This window comes from Pteropus medius, unplaced genomic scaffold (genome assembly GCF_902729225.1).
Source record: "Pteropus medius unplaced genomic scaffold, Ma_sr-lr_union100, whole genome shotgun sequence".
Lineage (NCBI taxonomy): Eukaryota > Metazoa > Chordata > Mammalia > Chiroptera > Pteropodidae > Pteropus > Pteropus medius.
The window spans coordinates 4,808,232-4,828,250 of NW_024352783.1; the positions used below are offsets into that span (position 1 = coordinate 4,808,232).

The window sequence follows — 20,019 nt, forward strand, 5'->3', positions numbered from 1 at the left end:
GGTGTTTTGCGTCTTGCTTCTCTCACTTAGCATAATGTTTTCAAAGTTCATCCACGTGATAGCATGTATCGGAGCTTCCTTGCTTTTTGTGGCTGAATAATCTTCCATTGTACAGATAGACCACATTTTATTTATCTGCTCATCTGTTGATGGATATCTAGGTGGTCGCATTTTTGGTTGTAATGAATAATGCTGCCATGAATATTTGTGTGGATCTATTTTTCTTGGGAATATCCCTAGGGGTAGAATTGCTGGGTCATATGCTAAGTCTTTAACTTTTTCTTCATTGTCTCTCTCCAGAAAGCCCCACTGAGCGGAGCTCCAGAGGGACCAGGGGATACCACCCCTAGCATGTAGATGTCCCTGGCAGTGGCACCTAGACAATTTGCTTCTCGCCTCTGCACACAGGGAGGATGGCCAGTGACAGGTTTGAAAAGAAGGAGGAACTTTAGGTTATTATTTACTGAGTCCAAAGCAAAGATGGAGAATTTCTCTGGCCAGTTGTTGACATATAGTGGAGTGAGATCAGAGTCTCACGTGTCCTGAAACATGACACGTCTTCATCATATTATAGGATGTATGACTCTTTTGTCAGTAAGATATGCTACATGAGAGAAGTTTCTACCCAGTCCTGGGGAAACGAGGCTAGTTTTGAGCCTTTAGTTAAACCTGGTCCTTATAACTTCCTTCTAGATATTTGATCAAATTTTTATCCAAGCTGTCAGAATATCAAGATGTAAACAAAATGACTCCCAGTAACATGGCAATCGTGTTAGGACCCAACCTCCTGTGGCCGCAAGCAGAAGGGTGAGTACGGGGAGGAAGGGGCATAAGGGTGATGTTTGGTGCTACAAGGGCAGGGATGGGATGGCTAGGGCCCAGGTAATCACCAGTTTCATTTATTTGTCAAGTCACAGTTCTGCCTTGGCCTGTACCTTTTTTAAGCTCAGGAGGAGACACAAAATTCTGCAGGTCTTTCCATTGATAGTCTCAGAGCTACAGATCTGCCAGGAGGGTATTCTCTAAGCTAATCTAAGTCAGTATCGGGATGAAAGAAAAAGGGATATGGCAGACCGGGCAAGGCAGACTCTCAAGCCTCCCCAATACATATCCCAGCATCAGGATCTATCCAGAGGGACAGAGGGCCATCTCAAAAGAGAGAACAGTTGGAAAGAGGATGAGTCTGGCAGCTATGAGGATCATACCTCATGTTGAAAGGTGCCTCATACTTGATGATGTGTGCATCCTATTCATTTGCTTATTCGTATCCTTACATGTTTCATATAAGGAGGACTTCTATAGTTATCACCGTCCTATAGATGAGGAGAGGTTCGGAAAAGTGAACCTCTTCTTCCCAAGAGAAATCCTGTTTTCAGACCTAGGTCTGCAGGCTTCCAGTCTAGGGCCCCTTCTCCGGTTGTGGGGCCAGGTGTGCCTCTTACTCTGCCTTGGCTGGTAACCCTGCCCTGCCCTCCTGTGCTCTATGCTTGCAGGAACATCACGGAGATGATGACCACAGTTTCACTGCAGATTGTTGGGATCATCGAACCCATCATCCAGCATGCAGACTGGTTCTTTCCTGGGGGTATGTGGTGGCATCCAGGTGTGGGAGCGGGGGTGACTGGGGGAGAGCAGAAGTGTCACTATGAGTTTTGAACCTTTGAAATCAAGTACCACTGCCCAAAGGTATTTGTTTTGTTTTGTTTTGTTTTATAATCCTCTACACACATACGTACACACACACACTCAGGTATGGGGATAGAGTCGTGGTAGTTTCCTACTCTCTATTTTGAGAGTGTCCACTGCCTGTACCAACCATGTCCATGAATTTTTCTGGTCTGACATCCACACCTGATTTCTTTAATCTATAAATCATGAAATGATGGTACAGAAAGGAAAGACAGAGTCTCTGTTTTATAGTTGCAGAGGGAGGCGGAGACCTGAGATGAAGGGGACTTTTATTCAGAGCTTATGGATCATCTGTGTGCCATCCTTTTGTTATTCTAAGCTGCATCCTTTGAGCTTCCCTTGGCATGTAAAGGTGGGGCTCAAACACAATGAGATTCTTTTTTGTAACTGGTTCAAAATTAGACTCTAAAGGCAGCTACCTAAGAGGGATTTTCATAAATGTTCTTAGCCATGAAAACACCATTGCATAAGTATGACTCCCAGTGGTGAAGACTTTGAAGAGGCAGCAGTTATTATGCTGAATTCTGTGTTCCTTTAAAAAGGTGGGGGATGGGATGGGGAGGGCACCATACCTTATGTTTAGTAACATTAAGGGTATAATGTTAATAATTCTTCACTCTGTCTATTAAAGGTAATCAATTAGTACTGACCTAACAACATCAAAGAGTTTGATTATCTATATTTTGTTTCATGTGTTTTGACTGTGAAAGCTCTTAACTGCTAATCTTATAAGAGTTCTGTTGATGACATAAAGTTGGGTGAAGGTAAGAAATCAGGATAAACAAAAAAAGGAGATAGAAGTTGAAAGCATGATTCTGTAAGTTCTGTAGATGAGCTAATGCATTACCATTGCAGATAAACAGGCTCTGACTACAAAAGGGTAAGATGAGCACTTCCATGTGTCCGTTAGATAGCCAACAAACACCCTTAGTAACCCTATTGAAATTTCTAGTTTTAATCCTTTTTATTTTTTTCTCTTTGGTTTTCTAGAAATATATCATCATCTACAAATAGTCGTATTGCCTCTTTATTTTCTTGGCTAATTCCATTGGCCAGCCCTTCTTCAGTAGCATTAAATAACAGTGGTAGAGTGGGCATTGCCCTTTTTCCTGATCTGATTAAGATTGTCCTGGTGTTTCCCTCTTGACCATGAGGTTTGAGAGAGATGATTTTGTATTTTTCAGGAAGTACCCATCTGTACCTGTTTAACTAAGTTTGTTTTTAATCACAAATGGAAATTGCTTTATTAAATGCCCATCATATTTTTATGTAGATAAGCACATGTGTTCACCTATTAATATGATGAATGATATTAAGATGAGTTAAAATCAGTAGATGACCTAACATTGAATCATGGGATCAGATTCTCTAGGAGTGAAGTGTAAAGGGAAACCATCTCTGCTCATCTCTCTCCTGCCCAGGAAGGGTGTGACAGACCAATGGATCATGTACACCCATTTTTTCTTCCCCACAGAGATAGAGTTCAACATCACAGGGAATTACGGGAGTCCGGTACATGTGAACCACAATGCCAACTACAGCTCAATGCCCTCCCCAGACATGGACCCTGCTGACCGGCGCCAGCCTGAGCAGGCCCGCAGGCCCCTCAGCGTTGCCACAGATAATATGATGCTGGAATTTTACAAAAAGGATGGGTATGAGCTGGTGTCCCTTTCTCAGCATTGGGGATTGGAGAAGGGAGGGGTTGAGATGTAACATAAAAACCAGATTGACAGAAAGGCTGCACGTAATGAGCAGCTGTTTAGGTGACTTGTAGCAATTAAACTGTTACCTCAGTCTCGATGCTTCCATCTGTGCAGTTTGGGGTGAGTTGCTTGGCTCACTTCCCTCACTCTGGGCCAGAGGCAAATGCGGCCTTTTGAGCTGACAGTTGTGGTCAGTATTGATTACTTCTCATGAAAAGAAAGAAAAGGTGGTCCACAAGGGGAGTGAAAAAAAAATACATAAACAATTTTTTTTGACTCAAAATTTGTAAGTGTATGCCAATTTTCAAATCTCTAATGATTTCACTTTGATGATAGGCCTGCTCATTTGCCTTCTTAAGCAACATTAAACAGCATCTTTAATGCATAGTTTAGCATGTCCAGTTTTAGTTTCAAACAGAAAACCTAAAGCTTAAAGCACTCTGAGTACAATATCCTGATAAATTTTTAAGATTTTTCCCGTCTTTTATGATTAACACCTATACCTACTTTGATGCAGTTATGACAAGACTGCTAAAAGTATTCAACTGAATTTGCATAGGAATGACCCTCTCACACATATTAAATCAGCTTACATAGTATATAATTGCACAATATTCCCATAATAAGTAAAATTGGCAAAGACAGTTTTCATAACAAGCACAACTGATTCATAGTAAGCATCAGCCCAGCTGTGGCAAGCAAAATATGTAGATTTCTGAGTGCTCAGGAAACTAAAGGTGTCAGCCAGTGTGTCTTCCAGAGGAATGGGTGCATTGCTTGGTCAAGCAAGTCAGCCGAGTAAACTTTGGTTGGGAATTAAAAAGCACTACTATAAAATAAAATTTAGCCACTGCTGCTTTAAAACAAATGGGATCATAAAGCACCAAAGCGGAATATCAGAAATTCAGACAACCGCAAGTATAGCAGGTACAATCTTCTGCTTCCCAGTCAGACCACTAGGTGACTAGAAAGCTCACATCGTTTGAAAGGCATAAAGCCTACAGGGCTTCAGAGGAAAGGTTGAATACCCAAGACTCTAGAGGTATATGAGTCTTACTTTCTGCCCCTTTCCTTTTCTGAGTGGGAGCTGGCTTTGGGGACCTATACTACGTCTTGTGATTTTGGAGGAGTGTTCAGAAAGGCCAGTGTCCCTGCTTGTTACCTGACCCACCAGACACTTTATCTGTGAACTGATGGGGGTTGTTTGTTGTTTTCATGTCTACTGGGGAAAGAAAAACTGGAAATTCTTAGAAGTTGAAAGGAGTAGAGGGAATTTCTTAAATCTATGAAAAAGAGCATACTTAGAAACCTGATTTTTGTATTATGAGAGCAAGTCAGACAGAGATGGAGACAGAGAAAGCATGCAAGCAAATGTATTGGAATTTGTTTTTAAAACTCAGTTTCACTTGATTCCTTTGTAAAGTACCTCTAGCTGAGGGATACCCTGAGGGGTTCGGTTCTGGTAGTGGCAGGGTCATAGAGCAGCAGTTCCCAACCTTTTGGACCGGTGCTCCTATGAGAATCTAATGCCTGATGATCTGAGGTGGAGCTGAGGCGGTAATGCTAGTGCTGGGGAGCAACTGTAAATACAGATGAGGCTTCGCTCACTGGCTCACTGCTCACCTCCTGCTGTGTAGCCCAGTTCCTAACAGGCCACAGACTGATACCAGTCCATGGCCCTGGGATTGGGGACCCCTGTTTTAGAGAACTCCCCTGGTACCCAAGTGTTTCTGCATCAGAGATGTGGTCCTGTGTCCTCCCTGCCAGACTTCATCTGATCTCTAGTACCCTCCAAGAGTAATCCAGATGACTGCTGAGATAGTTATCACTCTGGAATTTCAGGGCATTCAAAGTCCACTGGCCTCCATAGCATGCAGGCAGATGTAGAAGCTCAAATGATGATATGTTAGGCAGATGCCTCATCACTGAGAAAGTTCTCTTGGTCAAGAACTTACTCGAGATGCATTTGAAAGTTTTCAGACTACCTTTACCCCTTGAAACACTGACAAATTAAAGCTCGCTTTATTGAGGTTTTTTGGTGAGGTTAAAGAAGAATATATTCAATTATATGTCAATAAAGCTTTTACTTTTTAAAAAAGGAAATTTGGGGAAGAAAAAATGAATAACATTTTCCTTAGCTGATGGTTGCTATGTCCGAGACTTCATACAAGATAGTTTAGTCCCAATCCCAGCTCCTGGCTTTGGTCCTGATGCCTTTCTGATTCATAATGACACAGGAAACTATTTCATTAGCAAGTCCTAGGGTCAGAGTTAGAAGTTCACATATACATTTTTCATGATTGTGGTAGGCGAAATAATGCTCTTCTCCCCCCTACCCCCATAATATCAGGTCTTAAGCCCTGGAACCTGTAAATATTTTTTATTTTCCTTATTTGGGACAGGGTCCTTGCAGATGTAATTAAAATATGGATCTTGAAATAAGGAGATTACTCTGGATTGTCAGAGTAGGCACTGGATGCAGTCACATATATCATAAGAGGGTGGCTTATGAGATCTCACACACACACACACACACACATGCACACACAGAGGGAGATATGATGATGAAGCAGAGAGGGATTTGAATTTGGGGCCACAAGCCAAGGAATGCTGACAGCCACCAAAAGGAAAGGATTCTTCCCTAGATCCTCTGGGGAGAGCACAGCCTGCTGACACCTTGATTTTAGTTAGACTTCTGGCTTCCATAACTGTAAGAGAATCAATTTCTGTTGTTAATAACTTTGGGGACTTGTGACAGTAGCCACAGGAAACTAATACATCCTTCCTCTTAATCTTCATACGAAAGATGACAGTGGATGTTTTGATTCTACTTCTGCTGAGAGTTGAAATCTAATTGCACTCCCTTTGAATCTGAGCTGGACTCAGTGACTTACTTATTAATACAGTGTAGCAGAAGTGATGTTCTGGGCCTTCTGAAGCCAGATCAGAAGAAGCCTTTTAGATTATGTCTGGGTCTCTTAGAATACTTGCTCTTGGAACCCAGCTACCCTGCTGTGTGAAAGTCAAACAGCCCCTTGGAGAGAAACCAAAGCCCCCAGCCTTCATTCTGCAGCGAGCACCGAGCTGACAGGCAGCACCAACTTACAAGCTTTGTTTGCAAGTCATCTTAGAGCCTTCTAGGCCAACTCAAGCCACTTCAGCTAGTGCTGTGTAGGGTAGACAAGCTGTCCCTGTCTGACTCTGCCAAAACTGTGGAGTTGTGACCTAGATAAATAAGCTACCAAGTTTTGAGAGTGGTTTGTTATGCAGCTAAAAATAGCCAGAATGAGCTTTAAAAAAAGAATACCAATGCTCTGCTTCCCTAGACCCCTGTTCCTCCAACCTGATATCATTGGCCTTGGCTAAGGTTCAGGCATTGGTGGTTTTTAAAATGTCCTACATGATACTAATGTGTGTCTAGGATCGAGAACCACTGAATCACAGAAAAATTTTGCCATTCTGAATAAGGAATTTTGAAATGATACCATTTTTTTTTAATTTTCAAAATTTTTCTACTTTAGGCATTAAATGTCAGTGTGACATACAGTCCATCCTACCTCTGCCAACAATCTTAGCAACATAGTATCAATAGGTCACACTAGTGCTCTCTGTACTTTTCTCAACTCCCACTTAGAAATTTTTGGGTATAGGTTGATATGTACTTTTAATGTCTTGTTTATATTATATTTTTGGTTTGTTTATAGAATAGTGATTTTTTTGGATCATTTGTCCCAAATAATAAACGAAAGTAACCTTGCAAGTCCCTTCTATTTTTCTGACATTGGCGGAAATGTTATCCCTAGTCATATCAAATATTTTTTTATGCAAGTCCTATTGCTTCTAAAAGAGTTAGCAGAGACTTCCACACACTATTGCCCATTGGTCAGGAAGGACTCATGGGCCCTAAGTATTTGTCAGATGCATCCATTGGCCACATCCACGGCAGTCAGAACAGACTCAAAGGGGATTGTTGAGGGATCTGTGGAGAAGCCCAGAGGCAGACTAGGAAAGACTTCAGCAATGAAGCCTCCTTACTAGTATCTCATCTCTACCCTCCTGTTGGCTGTCACCCTCCCCTCTTCTACTCCTCTCTGTCTCTACTCCCTGTCGCCAGCCTCAGATTTCAGACAGACCCCACCATCCCTTTTCCTATATATCATGTGCCCATTTCTTTGGTGCCTGTTTGCCACCTCCTGGCTCTGGCCCATGTTCTCTACACTTGCCCTGCTGGCTGACACATCTGTCCAGCTGCCCCTGTTTACTTCAAGCCCCTTGGATCCCAATGAGAGGGCATTCTGTCCACAGAGATTCCAATGACCTTGGCTCTTTGTAATCAAAAGACACATATGCAGCTCCTCTTTCCAGTATTGAAACCTGGCATACTTGCAGCCATTTTGCTTGCTCCACAGTGATCTAGCCTCAGAGTTCCTCCACCAGAGCCAGTTGACAGCAACCAAAACAACTCTATGAGGATATTTACACCAGAGCTAGCAGTCTCCCTTAGAGCTCAGTTTGGTGTGTGACTCATCCTCAGCCTATGCTGGAGAGCTACTCTGTAATGGGTCTTGTCTCACCAATCTAGACCTTAACCTTGACGACCAGTAATTTGGAATAAGCATGTTTAATTAAGAAGGTTCAAGGGTAATCTGAATGGTGCTCTGTGGAATACAAATCCCATTGTTGGTTATATTGGATTTGCGGGGAGGATGGGAGTCTGGAGTCAAACGAGTTCTTAGAATACATGATTCAACGTGTTGAAACCAGTTTCTTTAGTGTATGACTTCTCAGAGTCTTTATCTGTCTCTACCTTGCCATGAGCAGTTGGGCTAATTCTGCAGGCATATAATACATTAAAGCCAAAATGGACTGGCCAAGGATAGCAGAAGGTTACAGGAGGCTCCTCGTGACGTGGAAGACCCGTAGATGGGAAAGGTTGTGGCCATTCCTGGCTGAGTCTCCCACACACTGTCACAGTTGGTTTCCCAAAGATACTTCTTTCCTTTTATCTTGCCCTATGACCTAGGCTGGGCAGTAAGACTTACAGGGTTTATAAAGGTTCCGTCTCTTAGATGCCACATCTTCATAAGTGGGCTGTGGCATGCATCATTTCCCCAAATTATTGATCGTAAATCTTGTGGTCATGAGACTATCAGAGCTAGCGAGCCAAGAAACTTGTTTTTTTAACTATAGATATTAAGGTCCTCTGTCTTACAGTGAGAGGATGGATAACACACAAAAGACCATCACCCTCAAGGGGATTACGTCATGCATAGATGGTACAATCATTTCAGTAGGACCTGAACATATAATAAGAAGCTTACCTAAAAAGTCATCCCAGATACCAGTGGAAAAATTGACTCATATTTTTGGTTTGGATTGGTCAAATGGACCTTTGAAAGGTATACTCTTGACCCAGACCCTACCTCAGCTTCCACATTTCCAGGTATTATACATTGTGGATGCTGAGTCCAGGCCTGTGAAATGTTGACAGATGGACTCCAGCCTTTATTTATACTGAGGAGGTTAAGAAACTTTGTTGTTATGTATTTAGGAGAGGAATTATCCCTATAGGAACTAGAAATTACCTGATTCTGGCTTCCTGGGTGAGTGCAGGCAAGGCTAAGTCTTAGGATTTTTAGGTTGCCTCTCACTCACCTTGGCTACCCTTGGCACCATGTGGTGACTCTACAGGCCCCTGCCATTGCTAACCAACCTCCAAGTCCATCTTAAACATTATCTGAACTTCGATATCTTCAATGGATATTGGGGAGCTACCCAAGTTCACCAGGGTCTGCATCTGATGGCTGACCCATTTCTTGTCTCCTCTTTCCTGGCTGGCCTTTGCCAAATGTAACTGATATCTAGAACAAAAATCAAAACTTTCTAGATCTCTGTAGACTTGAATGCATCAAAGCCATATATTGACTGACACCTCTGGCTACGATTGTTCCTTACCAGGATTCAAAAACAGTATGGCAGATGTCCGTCTTACAGAGGGAAAAAAGCAAACTTTTGATAACTTATTACCTAGAATGGTTCATGGCATAATTCTGCTCAATGATAAATGTATTCTTTCTGTAGACACCTAATTCTTCTTGGAGCTGGATCTTTCGACTTTGAGATTTTCAACTTTTTATTTTTTTCTGGGGCAGGCCTTTGTTTCAATTTTTAAGGTTCTAGATCTTAGGCTTTTCCTGTGTGGCCTACCTGATTACAGACTTTAAAATAAGAATACCACTTCATTTCCTACATCAGGAGACATTTATAGGTCTAACCTCTATTCCCTTTCCCTACCCACCATGTATGAGAATAACCCTATACGAAATAGCCCTGTGGACATGCAGAGTATGAACTTTGGATCAGGCTTTCTCTGAGTTCAAATTCTGGCCACGTGACCTTGGGAAGTTATTAAGCCCTTAATGCCTTGTTTCTTTATATGCAAAATTGTGAAGCAATAGCAAGAACCTTAAAGTTGTTTTGAGCATTAAATAAAATTTTACTTACAAAGTATTTAAAACAATGCCCGGTACATGTTAAATGTTAGCTGTTTTCTGTATACACACTAGATTTTTGAATGACATCATGTTTTTAAGATAGCAGCATGCCTGGGTGCACTTCTCCACTCATGAGGCCCCCTAGCCAACCCCTTTCTTTGACATCTCGCTAAAAGCACCTTGAATGTGTTTATCTGTCTTCACCTTCCTATGAGCAATTGTGCTAATTCTGCAAGCAGAAAATATACTAAAGCCAAAATGGACTTGCCAAGGACAGTGGAAAGTTGTAGGAGGCTCCCTGTGCATGGGCAACCTTCTGTAGGTGGGAAGGGTATGGACATTTCTGGCTGAGTCTCTGGCACCCTATCACAGTTCATTTCCCAAAGAACTTTCCAGCTAAGATGACCCATCTTATGCTTTCTTTCTTTCTTGCCTTAATGACCTGGGCGGGGCAGTAAGACTTAGGGGCTTTGGGAGGATCCCCATCCTCATTTTCTGTTCCTTAAGCCTAGAATCATCCAATCTTTCAGACTCCATCCTCTGAAGCCCACAGGGCCCATCTAACTCAGATTCCTGGAAGACTAAGGAGCCTAGTGAAAGAAGATTCTTACTTACCTCTATCCTTCTTTCTTTTGTTCCCTTTACTTAGGGGAGAAGTCTGATGACAGACACTATAAACCCAGGCGACATGACCCAGATGGGGTCTTCTCAATATCTTCATGACATACTGTGCCTGATTCAATGAGATACAATATCCTTCTTTCCCCCTTTGGTTAGCCTGTTTTAGACTTGGGTTTACTCTCTTTATTTCTTTATCTATGGGGATTTTAGAAAATCATATATACTTGGCACCTATAAGGACAGAGCATCGTCATAGTCAAGGCTACCATTTATTGATTTCTTAGTAAATGCCAAGAAATGTGTGCACACTGTTCTATTTGTTCTTTACAACAACCCTGAAAGAGAGGGGGATGACATTACTTTCATCTTACAGAGGGTAATCAGAGGATACTAGATGTTAAGTAATTCATCCATATCACACAGTTAATAATGAAAAAATCTGGAATTCAGACCCCAGATCCCTCCTTCCAAAGTCCATGCTCTTGCCCACAGGGCTGTGCTGCTCCCTAGAAGAATCGAGATGAGCAGGACAGAGTGGAGTCACCCGTCATGGTGCTGCCTCTTCAGCTGCACACAATCTAGCTACCAGGCCTTTATCTTCCCTCCATCAAGATGTCATATGATTACATCTCCAACCGGTCAACCCCCCAAAATACCATTTGCATAGCTAGACAGACCACTCATAGGTGCGCCTGTGCTTCCCATTTCTCACACCACCACGCCCATTGCATGATCACTTGGCTTCCTTTCCCAGGTTATGTCCCAGGGGCATGCTAACTATATCTTAGCACTGATTCGTTGATAAAATTCCTTCATGGAAATACTGGAAGTTGGATGGGAAGTCTTATCTTTATTCTGTAGATGAGGAAAGAGTTCCACAGAGTCAGTGAATGGTTTAGCTTAGGTTGTGAGGCTTGGATCATTCCAGAACCTATTCCATTATACAATCTCATGAAAAATACAAAGTGTGGTTTACATAAGTTCCACGCAAATGTAAGGTCCTGGTAGACTGGGAAGAGTTAAACAAGGCAGAATTCACATCAATGAGACTGCTTTGCCAAGATGAAGATTTGTTACCTAGCCTACCCCACATGGAGCCTGATGATGAGCAGGTGAGAACTCTGTACTCCCTGCTCCTCATCTCCTTCCCCTAACTTTTATCCTTACCCTAACTCCTTACTTTTTGAAAATATCAGTGGACATTTGATGTGTGTTCACTGTGAACATGTGATGCTGCCTCCCATAAGAAAGCAATTTCAGATGGGAGAGTGGTGATTACATGCAGCACAGCAGTCTCTCTGTAAAAGCAGAAGTGGATGTTCAGCTGTTATTTCTTTTGTTGCTGACTGACATTTTGCCACCGATACCTAGCAGGTCTCATTCTGTCCATACGCATTCCCTGCTCCGGCTCCTTCACTTAGTAAACTAGGAGAGTAGCCTGGCATCTAAGGCTGCTGATGCTAGAAGATGCCACTGGAAGTAGAAGGCACGCCCCACCAGCCCTGATCCCAAAGCCCATGCCTCCCCTTTCCCCCTGGTCCACACCAATGGAAAAGGTCTTTCTTAGTGAAAGAGAATCAGGTAAGGAAGAGAAAATGGAGTGAGGCTTTCATCTTTTAGGGCTCCTTCCGTGGAGCACCATGAGAAACATCTTGCATGCCTGCCATCCTCGCCAACCACTGCGAAAAAAAAAAAAAGTGGTGTCAGTTCCCTCCCCACAGTGGAATATTAAGCCTCTTGCTCTGCATCCTGATAAATTCTGAAGCCCAAGAATATAGTTCGATACCCCCTCACAGCCTACTTTAAATATCAGACGATGCGACTTGGCCCTGTCCCAGTCTTTTGAGTGGCCTCCAAGGCAGATTCTGGATCTCCTATAGGAGGTGCTTATTTATTGCTGGAGGATCCTTAGACCCAAGATGACTTGAAAGCTAGCGGGTCCTGGAAAGAGACCAACCTCTCCCCACCTCCCAAGGTGCTGCCTCAGAGCCATCCAAGGAAGATGAGAAAAATTAACAATTACATTAGACATAACAAAGTCTCTGGGTATCTTACAGAGGAAAGAGTGTCAGGAAGCTGTCCCCATCTCAGTGTGTACTCAGCTTTTAGCACCATTTCTCCACTGTGCATCTCACAGCAGGCTCCATCTCAATGCTTATTTTCCTAGAGAATCTAAATCCCACTTGCTACAAGCAATCTCCAAACTCGAACCCTTTAAAAAGAAAATCTTGCTGTGTCTCTATAAGGTGAATGTAACCTTTTAGGTGGTCAGGATTTTATGCTGTACTATCTGTGCTTCTGACCAGTGTGGGTGAGAGTAAGAGGTGGGAATAATCACACAGAAACCCTCATCCGCAGACCCACTGTGCATGTACATGGTGGAGACAGACTGGCTGGGAGCACATGTTTCCTCCCTGTGTGAATGTCTATGTCTCCCTTCATACTAGAAATATTAGCTCTTGCCTTAGTGAAGGCCTTGACTACATACCACAGAACCAATTACCTCCTAGACCAGAGGAAAGGGAACTAACCGCCTTCTAAATTATGGAACTTAGAAGCAATCAGGTGACTGCCATACTTCCATCAGTCTTTCTTCTCCCTTTCTTTGCCCTCTCCTGACCATCCCCACCTCTACACATACCATCTACTCTTCAGCTTCTCTCTGTATTTGTCTATAAGCTTGGTAGAAGATTTTTCACTCATACAAATAAATAGAAGAGTCACTTTAACTAAGAGATCAACAAATTTGAAACAATTTCTTGGGACAATAAAAGCCCTATACTGAGACCCTGACCTTGACAAGAGACAACCTGTATGTCCAAAGAAAGGCGTAGTTGTTTTTGACACTAATATCTGTATGTTTCTGTCCCTGCAGCCTTAGGAAAATCCAAAGGTACAGTATCTTCGGGTAGCTACAGGCCATGTTCAATCTCTGAAAATTAAGTGAGCTATGCCTTAGTGAGCTCTGCCAGAGGGTGAATGTGCCGTGTCTGGTTGCTTGGCCGACTTACTCGAAGCCTTCTGTGTTCCCATCATTAAAATGGAATCAGAGCAGAGAGTGACCATAGGCATGATCTGCCCTTTCCCTGCAGTGTAGACAAGTGGGTGTGGCCTGCAGAGAGGGCCAGCACAGGAATCTTGACTCAGCCCTGTGCTCTAGACCGCAAGTGACATAAAGAAGGACGGATATTTAGATATCTCCTGCTGGTTGGTGCCATGTTCTAGTCCCATGCTGCCCGTGTCCCTATCCCACCCACCTGCACCTCTCACTTGGGAGGAGTGAGTACCCCGCAGAGAGGCTGCATTCTGCCCTGAAAGATCAGCTGGCTTTGGCAGAGGGTGGAAGCACAGCAGCCAGCTGTGCCAGGGCCGCTAGACGAGGCCTGCACAGGGCAGCCAGGATGCTCCAAGCGTCGCCTGTCAGTGGAGCCCTGCCAATGCCTCGCTTCCCTGGGCCCAGGAAGGTGCTAAGGCTGCGCTACTGTTCTCCTAACACTGATGTGCTTGAATGTGTCTGCTTTGTGGGGGAGGGAGCCCGTCGCCTGTCACATGTGGATAAGCACGTTTCTTTGTGTCCCTCACCAGCATGGGCGTGAGGGTGATGGACACATCCTGGGTGGCTCGAAGAGGCTCCTCTGCTGGCCGGAAAGGGTCGTGTGCCCCACCCTCCATGCAGCCCCCTGCCCCGCCCGCAGAGCTGCCATCGCCTCTTCCAGAGCAGCCCCCGGACGACCCCATGGTGCCCTCGCTTTCTCCATCGAGCCTGGGCCTCCAGCCCGGGCCTGAGCGAACCAGGTAAGCCTGAGGCAGGCTGCCTGCAGTGCAGGGGGTGGCGGGGTTTGCTGCTCTCACTCCAGCCCTCTTGGATTTGGTCATTTCCCTCTGTTTCTAAGCATTTGTGTTGGCTCTCTGCATCATGCTGGCACCCAGTAAGTCATTCACAGCTCCCTGGATTATCAGATAAAGGCCAGGCTTCCCAAGAATAGCATCCCCAAGCAAATAGCAAACCTATCAGGTGGCAGCTTGCTGAAGCGATGTGAGGAATTTCAGTTCCCAGTTCTCCATTTCCCCTTCCAAAGCCATTATAACTTCCCTATTTTGAAATTAAATATTTCAGTATCTCTCCTTTCCTCTACCTTTAGATTCATAGGGGCCATTTTTACTGCTAACATGGGTGCAAATCAGGGAAGGAGTGAAGGTCACGTTGTGCCAGCATGGGTGTGAACTTTGCTGTAGCCATACAATCCTATTTCCATTCTTTTAAGAGAAGAAAAAAGAGAAAACAAGCTCATTCCATCACTAGTTCAGTGAACATTTATGGAGGATTGTGTGCATCCAGACATGAAAGATACAATCTGGGCTCTTAAGGCATACACATTCCAGTGAGCAAATACTCACAGATAATTAAGGCACATAGTCATACCCAGCATCACAAGGGAAAGAGGCTGTACTTGGTCCTTCCTGGAAAAGGGGCACAGTCAGAGGGGACTGTAGAAGCGGGAATTGCACAGCAAAGCGACTTTGCCTGTTTCTATCTACTCTCAACCATTCAGAGAACTAGGAAAGCTACATCAAATCAGACGCCACTGTGCATTCTGTTATTAGAAGATGCAGTGTTCCTGCATGGTCACTGCTGGAGAAAATTTGGAGACCTTGGGAAGCTAAACCTTTTAACCCAGTTTTTGCATGTGTACACACACACACCCCATTCCCTAAATGAAAGAATTACAGGCTTTCTTTCTTCCTTTTAATGAATAGAAGTTACTTTCTCTCTGAAATAGGGAAATAAGGGAAAGAGGACAATCATAGAGTTTGGGAGAGGAGGACTGACACGAGATGTGCTTGGGTTGTTGCTGACGGCTCCAACTCAGGACAAGAGGATACCAGCCCTGGCTGTGTACTCACTAGGTTTCAGGCCCACTTGAGAGAGGCAGATGAGGAAGAGTGAGTTCAGCGGAGAAGCAGAGGCTGACAGCTATGGGCAGAGACTGATGAGGAGGAAATGGACAAAATGGAGATTTTCTGGGAAGATTCCTTTTACAGACACCTACCTCATCCTTATTCCCCATTTTCTAACTGAGACTTGGTGCCAACAACATTCAGCATGTAAATGGTATTTCTAGAAAATGCCCCTCAGAGATAGATTTCCCCTCTGAGGTGCTCCCAGAATGTTATAGATGGGAGGCCTTGCAGAGTCACTCATGGGCAGGGAACATCGCCCACTGGTTCAGATTATTTAAAAGGTCAGTCCCATTGCTGTACAGTCAGACAGCATACTGTCCCTTCTTCCTGGGGTAGATAGTCCTGTAGCTTTCCTCTGGGTGTCAATGTCCTTATTCGTCTTGTACTTCTCTCTCTTCTCTCACCACATGGATTTCTCTCAATACAAATGGGTGTTCTATTGCTCTCTTTGTTTGTTTGTTTGTTTTTCTGTTTCTTGGACAATTGCAGCCCAGATGATGTTTCTTCCAGTTGCTAGATTCCTGTTACTGCTCCCCCTCCCCAAGGATGGCAGGCTCTCCCCTCCCTCTGGCTTGCTCCAACCGTCCCCATTCCCTACCAGGTGTGACCCTCATCCCCTCATCCTTTCAAGGCTGTTGGCTCACTCCAGCCAGGCTCAGCCTCTGCACCCTCCTCCTCTGCTTGGCATTAACTCTGACCCCGGCTTCCTGCCCCTTTGCACCCCAGCTCATTGAGTCCTGTAACTAGAACTGTAACTATGCCTCATCCATCTAGGACTCCTAATAACTACCTTACACTACACTACACCTCTCCCCACTGGGTCAGCTGCTCCTATGCTGGAGAGAGAGGACCCAGCTACGTAGGTAAATACTTGTTTCTGCAGTGGCGAGGGAGTGTACAAGTGGGAGGGAAAAGGAGGATGAGCTTCTTGAGCCCTAGGTTCCTTGGACAAATGTCTATCCAGAGGAAAGAAGAAGAGTCTATTACCCCATAAGAAGCTATTATTTTATTTGCTCGTTTTGTGTTTTTTTCCCGTTTCACCTTCCTCTTGCCAGAGGCAGAGATTGACAGAAAGGTAGAGTGATATTTGGCACTGATACCTGAGTGCCTGGTGACCTTGGACCTGAAGAAGAATGAAAGACAAGTTCATGCCCAACGAGTGAGGCAAGGAAGGGTTTTCTCGTTTTTTGTTATTGTTCATTAACAGAATAGATAAAGGAATTGTTGCCTTTCTAATCCTCTGATGAAATGGCTTTTTTCTCTTGGGGAATTACTTAAGCGTGGTGTAACACTCATCCTGAGATGGAGAGAACTTACTACTACCTTGAATGAGGCCTTCCCTCCATACTTTGATAATATTCACTGTTTCAGCCCAGGTTCTTCCCTGCCTCCAAGCCTTTTTCACCATAGCTTAGTGGAATGAATGGTATATTCTTAGTTATTTAATATTTGGAGTTTCTAGACAAATTTTGGGAAGAAATAGGCTGTAGCTGCTTTTGTGGGAAAGAAAGAACCATTGCAAAGAATCTAGGTTTCCACACTTCCCGCACCTTACCCGAAGGATCAGAATCCAGGTAGGTTCTAACAAGAATGAGAGATGTCTCCCAACTCCAAGGTCACCTTTCTGATTTGCTAGGGCCTACCTGGAACATTATGCTAAAAATGCATGGAGGTGGTTATGGAGATGGATTGATAATATCTGAATGATGTGTTGGAGAATGGAAAGAAGTGAAGAGTCGGCCATTCGTTCGCCATCCCTGGTCTGTGAAGTGGAGTTAAGTCCTTCAGAGAATGCCTGAGAAAGAGCCAGCAGTGAAAGATGAACTCTCTTTGGGACCTGGTGACCCAGGGTGTCCCTTTATCAATCCAAGAGACTCCAGAGGCCCTCACTACCATTGACCCTGTTCCCACTTCCAAGCCTGGAGGACTTGGACAGGTCCACATTCAGAGCACAGCCAGGGTCTATGTCAACACTACCATTTACTGGGACCTGCTACTAAATTTGGGTCCTGAAATTCCTCCCCTGCTTGGGAGCATGATGGTAGTTCAGGGAAAGCAGCTGGAGAGCTGGAGAGCTGTGGCTGTAAGGCTTATCAGGATGAGCCTGAGTCATCAGCCCTCATTCAGCACACCGACCCTATGAAGTCCTCTTGCTCTGGTATGCTGTGGATACAGAAAGGCAAGAGCACGTAGGTGTTCCAGTTCAGAATGGTCAAGGATCCCAGTGTTGAACACAGGGTAGAGTGGGGATGCTCAAGGCCCTTGCTTCCCATTGCTCCATGGTCTCCGGTTGGAGGGAGACACAGGTCCCTTTCTCAGGTAACAAAGGCATAGGGAGTAGTTGGCAATGAGTGCCACATAGAGAGAGAAGTGGGACCCAGGCCATCAGAGCCCTCAAAAGGGACGGTCACCGCTGGGGGCATTTTTGAAGACTTTAAGAAGGGCCTGAGACAGACCAGAGCTGGGACAGACTTACGCTGGCCCAGAGGAACATGTATTTGATCCACAATGCTGGTGCTGGTGTTGCGTGAGTTCAGGGGTTCTCTTTTTTCCTGTGTGTTTATGTTTCAGCACTTCTAAAAGCAAGGAACTTTCTCCAGGATCTGGACAGAAAGGAAGTCCAGCTTCCAGCCAGGGGCCACCCTGTATGGGGACACAACCAGGTGCACAACTGGGCACCAGCCCCAGCCAGCCACCCGCAGACCAGAGCCCTCACACCCTCCGGAAGGGTATGTCACCACCACCCTGCACATCGGCCTCAGGCCAGAGATAACTGTATGCTGCCTGAAAACTCATTTCTCTCATTTAGCATGGATATTTAGAAACTGTATGGCTTAGTGAAACATTCCTGGTCTGAGCATTAGAGGTTTTGGAAGTTAACAACTCCAAGAGGGATCATTTCATCACTATTCCTCAGTTTATTCACTTAAACAGTGGGCTCATTAGAGACATGTATAGGGCATTGCTTCCTGTACACCAGGACCTCTGTGCACAATCACTGCTCAGGATGACGTGTCTTCCATGCTCGCTGCCAGGCTCTACCACCATCATTTAAGATGCTGTGTAGAGTGTTCTGCAGGAGGCCCTGCCCATCAACCGGGGCCTCACACAGCTGCCTGCCCTGCTATTTGTGGAATGTAACAGAGGAGGGAATCAGAGTGTTTCTACAGGAATCCTGCCCTTCCATATTTCTGTTTTAGAAGGTCTGAGAATTTCTACACTGACCCCTGAGCTGCTCAATCCAGAATCTGCCACTGGAACTCGCTGTAAGAGGCCCAATTCTTCTCTCTGAAATGACTCTCAAAAGCTAAAGATGTGCTCTATGCTGATGTTTCATAAATGGAGAGCTTCAAGGAGTGTGTGCTTATCTGAATCTTTTTTGTTTGTTTGCACCTTATGACAGTGCTTTGCAAAGTCTTTAACTTGTTCAAAATAGCTTATTGTTTAATTTGTTCCCAATTCAGGTCTTCCCAGCCTCTAGGTATGGCTTTAGCGCCAGGATTTGTGGAACAGGGCTTGCTCACCTTATGCACACAGACCTTCACGACAGGTGCTTTCCAGCCTTCCTGGCTCCAGGCTGCTGTGGCAATCCCATTATCCAAGTGTGCTCTCACCCAGCCCTTCCATCTTGTCTGTTTCCCATTAATTCTTTGCACATCCTGCAAATAGTTATTGAGCAGAGCTCTGAGGATGTAACAGAGCAGCAGGCACAGCCTCTCCAGAAAGGTCAATGTGGAACTATAACATCAGAGTATGCTGCTTGGGACACTGTTGGTCGCATGGGACACACTTGCAGACATAGGAGTTGGGCCACAGTGGTGGTGGTAGGATTTTAGCATTCCAGAGTGTTTCTCCAGCAACAGCAGATTTTCCTTGTGGTCTAGCTGTAGCTAGCTCCCTGGCCATCTTTGTATCACCCTCCGAGGCAGTATGATAGCTAAGCCATCATTTTGTCCAGTGGAGTCAGGACTTCTGGTTCAGGCCAGTCTGTTTCCTAATGCCAGTAGCAGGTTGGCCTTCCATTTTTCACAGCTCATTGGGCCTATGTGGGGAATGCAGACTAGAATGACGCAGGTTCCTTTCCAAAGTGATATTCAGTAGCTCAGAGCCATCATTTGAAAGGTACAACTTTCATCTCCACCATTGCCCACTAATGGCACACTTACCTTTTTTTTTTTTTTAACTCTCAGTCTTTTGACAGTATGCCTACAGTTTTACATTATGGCCTTGTCCTGTCACTACCCAGAAGTGGTAAATGTTATCACAAACATCATGGTGATATTACTATGTCCTCCCTCTTCCAGTTCATTTAGGAAAAGACACATTCAAGAATGATGCCTGGGGTCTCCATTTGCTTCTCATCCAGTGGAGTAATTCTCACATCAGCCAGTAGAGCTGAAAAGTCATTTTATTCTGTCACAATTATATGGTACTTTATATACATGGTCCCATTTAATTATTGCAATGCTGTGGTGAAGGGTTAAATAAAGTGCCCCAGGACATACTATGGGTAGGACAAGATAGGAATTTGAGCCCACGTTGGTGGG

At 44.5% G+C, this 20,019-nt stretch overlaps 1 protein-coding gene across 4 annotated transcripts in view; it reads left to right on the forward strand.

Moving 5' to 3' along the window:
• Window positions 1–20,019, forward strand: part of ARHGAP44 (Rho GTPase activating protein 44) — a 175,414-nt gene that overhangs the window by 147,346 nt on the left and 8,049 nt on the right. For all 4 annotated transcript variants that reach the window (XM_039847386.1, XM_039847384.1, XM_039847385.1 and 1 more), the window contains 5 exons: window positions 694–807; window positions 1,494–1,585; window positions 3,164–3,344; window positions 14,096–14,305; window positions 18,044–18,201. In XM_039847386.1, the coding sequence (XP_039703320.1) occupies window positions 694–807; window positions 1,494–1,585; window positions 3,164–3,344; window positions 14,096–14,305; window positions 18,044–18,201 (755 nt within the window). The remainder of the gene's footprint in view (window positions 1–693; window positions 808–1,493; window positions 1,586–3,163; window positions 3,345–14,095; window positions 14,306–18,043; window positions 18,202–20,019) is intronic.